We start from the raw sequence: 6957 nt of genomic DNA, 5'->3' as shown, positions 1-6957 counted from the left end.
CCTCTGACGTTGTTTGTGGTTCAGGAGTGGCTTAACAAGAGGAATATGACAACTGTAGCCAAATTCCTTGACATGTCTGTGTGTGGTGGCTCTTGATGCCTTGACCCCAGCCTCAGTCCATTCCTTGTGAAGTTCACTCAAATTCTTGAATCGATTTTGCTTGACAATCCTCATAAAGCTGCGGTTCTCTCGGTTGGTTGTGCATCTTTTTCTTCCACACTTTTTCCTTCCACTCAACTTTCTGTTAACATGCTTGGATACAGCACTCTGTGAACAGCCAGCTTCTTTGGCAATGGATGTTTGTGACTTACCCTCCTTGTGAAGGTTGTCAATGATTGTCTTCTGCATAACTGTCAGATCAGCAGTCTTCCCCATGATTGTGTAGCCTAGTGAACCAAACTGAGAGACCATTTTGAAGGCTCAGGAAACCTTTGCAGGTGTTTTGAGTTGATTAGCTGATTGGCATGTCACCATATTCTAATTTGTTGAGATTGGTGGGTTTTTGTTAAATGTGAGCCAAAATCATCACAATTAAAAGAACCAAAGACTTAAACTACTTCAGTCTGTGTGCGTTAAATTTGTTTAAAACACGAGTTTCGCAATTTGAGTTGAATTACTGAAATAAATGAACTTTTCCACAACATTCTAATTTATTGAGATGCACCTGTATCTCCACTGGCTTGTAAGGGTGCTAGACCAGTTTACCATAATTGTCTAGTCACGAAAACTAAACTGAAGTATTTGTGTATCCCCTGACCTGTGTGTGACCTCTTGCAGTAACACTGATGTTCACACAGTGGCATCCCTCCTGAAGCTCTACCTCAGGGAGCTGCCAGAGCCTGTGATCCCCTTTAACAAATATGAGGACTTTCTAACCTGTCTACAGCTTCTGCTAAAAGATGAAGAAGTGGTGAGTCTGCTATACATCAGTATTTCAATGAGATGAAGTTAATAATGATTGCCCTTGCAAAAAAAGAGATACTCTTTAGTTGAGAAGTATTTATGAAAATAATATACTTTTAAAGAGTATACTTATAAGTATATTGTGTTCTGAATGTAATGTTTTCAGACACTTAATTGCTTAAAGTGCACTAATGAATATTCTGACAAGCATTTATAGTAAACTAAAATATACTTTCCTTTCAAATATATTAACTTTCAATGCAATATGAAAAAACACACTGCAGTTAAAATTATAATCAAGTACATTACATGTGTTTTAGTATGTTAGTCAACACATCAATATAACTGTTTTACTTTAAAACATGACAAAATATTATAGATTAAAACAACGATTTAAAATGTAAAGTAAAACTATTACTTTGACATTATTACAAAGGGCACTTCTCTTTTCTATACACTTCATTGGCCTTTTATTTCAGTAATCAAATATTATCGGCAAGTACAGTTTTTAAAAAATATACTTTAAATATATTTAGTACACTACAAGGGCACATTCAGTGCAATTAAGCTCACTTCTTTTTCACAAAGATGGTTTTGAAAAGCTCACTGCATTTTTTTCTCACCAAAAAACTTGTTTCCTGGATTTGTAATGGATCTTGTTCCCATGTGTCTCCTAAAGGGTCTCAGTGAGCTTGTGAACCAGGTGAACACTCTTCCTCAGGCTAATTATAATTTGTTAAAGTACATTTGCAAGTAAGTGAATGTATACTGTAGCATACTATAAGTTTTCTTGTACATGGCGATGTTGTTGAAACGATTCCTTTACTGATTTAAATGAATGATAAATGAATGACTGTTGTATTCACTGTATGTTTTCATGTAGATTCTTAGATGAGGTGCAGTCACATTCGAATGAGAACAAGATGAGCGTTCAGAACCTTGCAACAGTTTTTGGACCAAATATCCTTCGGCCTAAAGTAGAGGACCCTGTTTCAATGATGGAAGGTAAGTAAGTCTTGACATAGTAATATTTATCAGTTTAATATAATTCAAGTTGAAATGACTGGTACAGCCAATCTGATTATACTTATATATTTTTTTACAGTAAAGAAACTCATATTTGAGGGTTGTTGTTTTTTTAGGAACCTCCCAGGTTCAGCACCTGATGACGGTGTTGATCAGTGAACATGATCGTCTGTATGTGGGGACTGAGGGAGATGCGATTTCAGAGCAGACCAGAATTTGTCGTCAGGGTCAGCGTGGCAGGGCGGAGTGGATCTCCGATGAGGAGATGCTGAACTGCTCATCGCCGAGCCAGGCGTCCAAAGTGGCAGAGAGTGTGTGTGGCAGTGCCACGTCCTTAGATATGAGTACAGGTGCCCCTACCACTGCCAAAATGACACCTCAGGGAAAAGCTGGGGTGACAGTCAGCCCCAGCAAACAGGCTAAATCCCTCCCCTCTTGGAAATACTCCTTCAAGAGCGGAGGGGTACGTGCTCAACCTGCAAAAATCGGGGGCTCGTCTGTGGATGTGTCCACCTTGCCCAGTACGGGCAACTGGTTGATGAACGGGCTTTCCTCTCTGCGCAGCCACCGGCGTACATCATCAGGAGAGCGCATGGGCAAGGATTCAGCCCCGTCGCACCGTTTATCCACTTACGACAATGTGACCTCATCGAGTCTCAGCGTACCCAGCGCCGCAAGCACGCCCTGGTCCACGTCCTCCTGTGAGATCTTAGTGGACGACTCTGTGGGTAGTGACGCCTCTGGACTGAACTCTGTGAAGGTGGATTGGTCAGTTGGAGGGTCTGTCCAAGGGCAAAGTGGGGACAGGAATTCAGAGGTCACTAAGAGCAGCGAAGTACTGGAAATGTGTGTGAGCAGTGCAGGCTGCAGTGAGAATGGAAGTGGAGAAGATGCGGTGAACGTCACAGGAGACACTGACATTAGCAAGACAGCACTTAACGGCCTGGTAACAGAGCTGAAAGACGAGTTAAAGAAACAGAAGGTCAACTACGAATCACAAATACGAAGGTATGTTTGAAATCCACTGCACATTGATGAAATGTATTTTGTCTTTAGACTTCGTAAGGTAAAGTTTACTTGAAACACTTAAATTAAGCTCAAAACGTGAGCAGTCAACACTTTCTAATCATTCTAGTAGTGTTAAGATCTTTTTCAAAGATAAAATGTGTAATTTTTTCAGTGTTAAAGCAGGAATGAAACAAAAGTTGCAATTGTCATTTATTTCCTATTGTGACATATATGAGTGAAACAGCTTTTCGAACAAGAAGAAATGTAGGATGTAACTTAATTTTATCCATCTAGAATTGATTATTGTTGTCACTAATAACTGTAATCTCATGTGATTGACAAGCTTCTTGGTTAGTGCGTCAACACATAGTGCAACTATGCTCACGATTTGTGATTCGATTCCTGTCTCGAAGTCCTTTGCCGATCCCGCTCCCCTCTCTCCTCCAAGTGCTTTCCTGTCATCTCAATAAAAAAGGCATAAAAAACCCATAAAAATTGCTTTAAAAAAATAAGTAACTGTCAATTTTGATATCAGTTTGGCATCACAGATTACAAATTGTCATTTATTTCCTATTGTGACATATATGAGTGAAACAGCTTTTCGAACAAGAAGAAATGTAGGATGTAACTTAATTTTATCCATCTAGAATTGATTATTGTTGTCACTAATAACTGTAATCTCATGTGATTGACAAGCTTCTTGGTTAGTGCGTCAACACATAGTGCAACTATGCTCACGATTTGTGATTCGATTCCTGTCTCGAAGTCCTTTGCCGATCCCGCTCCCCTCTCTCCTCCAAGTGCTTTCCTGTCATCTCTCTACTGTTATATCTCAATAAAAAAGGCATAAAAAACCCATAAAAATTGCTTTAAAAAAATAAGTAACTGTCAATTTTGATATCAGTTTGGCATCACAGATTACCGCTTCTGGTTCCAAACGGATGCCAAAAGCAAGCTACAAATAGTGTTAATATACACTCAGTGTGCTTATACTAGTAGTACTGAAAAATCATGATCCTAACCTTTATCTTCATAATGAATTCTCATTTGGCCAGAGAGTGATTAATCTTTTATTAATCGTTATTAATTTTGAGCCTGGAGACTGTTGTTTACACTGAGTTTTTAAAAGCTGAGCTTAAATGTGTGATACAAAAAAAAATTGTGCTCATAAACATCTGAAGCAAGTAGATGCTTGGACCCGGAAACAGTATTCCTTACATTATGACTTAACAAGTGGATTATGGTGACTAATAAAATACTTACTCCTATTATAGTTTTAATATGCAGACATGAGGAAGCCATTTTGTTGGTTGATTTTCCATGAAAAAGAGTAAAGACTGTGGACCTTCTTCTGTCTCTGCCAATAGAACAGAGTGTTTGAGAAACCTGCTTGACAACATTTATTATTTTTGCATTCTTATTTGATATTGCTAGTGGTGCAGAAATTGCACACTATATGTATAGTAAACAGTGTATCATTTAAAAGGAGAACAAAACCATTTTTGAGCAACCTTCAGAAGTTCAAAAAAAGTGTATTTTTATTTATTTTTTATTAATTTTTATAGTGTGTTAATATTTTGGGAGAAGAACACCTGCTATTTGTAAATAATAACAAAAATTTTATGGAGTTTTCTTTTTATTTCCTACAGTATCACATAGAGTACTTGGCATTAATGTTAAAATTTAATTATCATAATGAATTTTTCTAAGGCTAGAGGAAACAAGTGTCACTATGCGTAACCAAATGGAGAGACTAGAGGAGGAGTTGGACCAGGAGAAGAAAAAGTATCGCATGTTGGAAATTAAACTCCGCAACTCTGAGCGGGCCCATGAGGACGCAGAGACCCGCAACCGCTTGCTTCAGAACGAGATGGAGGAGTTCTTCTCCACTTTGGGAGATCTTACGTTGGGAACAAGGACAAGCAAAATTTGACTGGCCCTCTTACAGGCCTCCTGATTTAACACTGAGAGACTATGTGTTTGTTGTAGATAGAATTTCGAAACCTCTCTGCTCATGCATCATGAGTATTCAGAGGTAATTTTGTGCTGTTTTGTTACAGCGACTTGATCATGTGTAGCAGTTACACTTTTCTCCCTGATCTTCAGTCTTTCATTTTAAAGGGATAGTTCACACAAAAATACAAATGCAATGGTTATTTACTCACCCTCATATTGTTCCAAACCAACATGCTGTTTTTCTGTAGAGAACAAAAGGATAATTTTTGAAAAATCTTCACAAGTAGTGCACATTTTGTGTGAAGAACATACCAAAATGTAAATCTTGTTCTTAATGTCAAACTTGCCACTTCTTCTTTGTAAATAATAACAATATTTTCATTTTCAGGTGAACTATTCCTTTAAGGTGCCATTCAGTTCCCATTAGCATTCATCACTTTCATAACTTAACATGCACAGATAATACCAAAACATGACTCTTCTGACCAGACTGTCTCACAAAGGCAGGTCATTTTAATGGCGTTTCCTGTTAATGCATGGTATGAAAGATGTCCTGCTGAACTGTCTCTTGAGGTTTTAGTGACATTATCACACAAGTCTTTTTCAATCAAAGTCTACATCATTTAAAGGGGTCATATGATGTTGCTAAAAATAACATTATTTTGTGTATTTGGTGTAATGAAATGTGTTTATGCGGTTTAAGGTTCAAAAAACATTATTTTCCACATACTGTACATTATTTTTTCTCCTCTATGCCCCGCCTTTCTGAAATGCATTGATTTTTACAAAGCTCATCGGTCTGAAAAGCGAGGTGTGCTCTGATTGGCCAGCTATCCAGTGCGTTGTGATTGGCTGAATACCTCAAGCGTGTGACGGAAATGTTACGCCCCTTGCCATATTGTGATGCCTTGTCCCGGCTGGAGCAACGAGGCAAAAACATTAAAACCCAATTTAAACGAGGCATTTGTTGCATCCAGTGGGGATATACTTACGGATTATAATGATTTATACTGTCTTTTTATGCATTGCATTGTATCGCGCCGCGTAAACATAAAGCCATGTCTGCATTTGTGATCGGAGAAATGACAAACTACAAACGCTAACGTTACTCTACACTGCTCAAAACTCGCGTTTGAATCGTAAGTGGCAAATTATATATATATATATAAAAAACGTACTTACAGTCTGTGAGTCACAACAGTCACATTGTAGTCTACTCTACCAGGATCAGGGAACAGTCCTCCATAAAATGTGCTGGACACATCGGAATATTTGGGTTGAACTGTTCTGGAACAGTGTTGTAAATACAACTTAACCACTGATTTCTAGTCGTGTCCTCTTTTGGAAGGTCAAACAAAGTGGTTTCACTTTCACAACGAAACACAGCGTTACACACGGCGGCATAGTCAAGTCAAGTCACCTTTATTTATATAGCGCTTTTAACAATACAGATTGTGTCAAAGCAACTGAACAGCATTAATTAGGAAAATAGTGTCAATAATGCAAAATGACAATAGTAAACACTAATTTTCAGTTAAAGACAGTTCATCATTGAATTCAGTGATGTCAACATCCAGCTCAGTTTAAATAGTATCTTTGCAATCATGTCAACGATATCACTGGAAATGAAGTGTCCCCAACTAAGCAAGCCAGAGGCGGCATAGAGTGAGTGGAGGCCGGGGGCTAGAGTTAGCGGCAGCGGCCTAGAGTGAGCGGAGGCCAGCAGATTCGACGAAGGAGCGTCCGGTGGGCTTGTGGCATCCACATGTGACGACCCCGGGCTGGACTCCGCTTCGTCCACGGTGAAAGCCGATCCGGCGATCCACAGTGCGAAATTGATGTATTTCCTCAGCGACCAGCACGGATCAGCTCTAGGCATGACAAAGCGAATATCATCCTCTTTTGGAAGGCCAAACAAAGTAGTTTCACTTTCACAACGAAACACACAGAACACAAACGTAGACGTAAATCGTGACGTAGACATGTGGGGCGTATTAGAACGAGCCATTTTTTGGTTGGTGTGGTTGACTCTTAACTTTTATAAAGAATATCTCTTTGGATTTG

At 38.9% G+C, this 6957-nt stretch overlaps 1 protein-coding gene across 1 annotated transcript in view; it reads left to right on the top strand.

Annotated features, from left to right (window-relative positions):
* The window catches only part of LOC107548604 (rho GTPase-activating protein 22-like), a 7670-nt gene extending 2574 nt beyond the window's left edge, over positions 1-5096 (top strand). Inside the window, exons 2-6 of the mRNA XM_016229357.1 lie at positions 778-910; positions 1583-1656; positions 1787-1908; positions 2046-2937; positions 4648-5096. Of these exons, the coding sequence (XP_016084843.1) occupies positions 778-910; positions 1583-1656; positions 1787-1908; positions 2046-2937; positions 4648-4870 (1444 nt within the window). The 3' untranslated portion in view covers positions 4871-5096. The remainder of the gene's footprint in view (positions 1-777; positions 911-1582; positions 1657-1786; positions 1909-2045; positions 2938-4647) is intronic.
* Positions 5097-6957: the final 1861 nt, after the last annotated feature.

Source organism: Sinocyclocheilus grahami, unplaced genomic scaffold (assembly GCF_001515645.1).
Source record: "Sinocyclocheilus grahami isolate Dianchi unplaced genomic scaffold, SAMN03320097.WGS_v1.1 scaffold351.1, whole genome shotgun sequence".
In the NCBI taxonomy this organism is placed as follows: Eukaryota; Metazoa; Chordata; class Actinopteri; order Cypriniformes; family Cyprinidae; genus Sinocyclocheilus; species Sinocyclocheilus grahami.
This window is presented reverse-complemented; position numbering and strand designations above follow the sequence as displayed.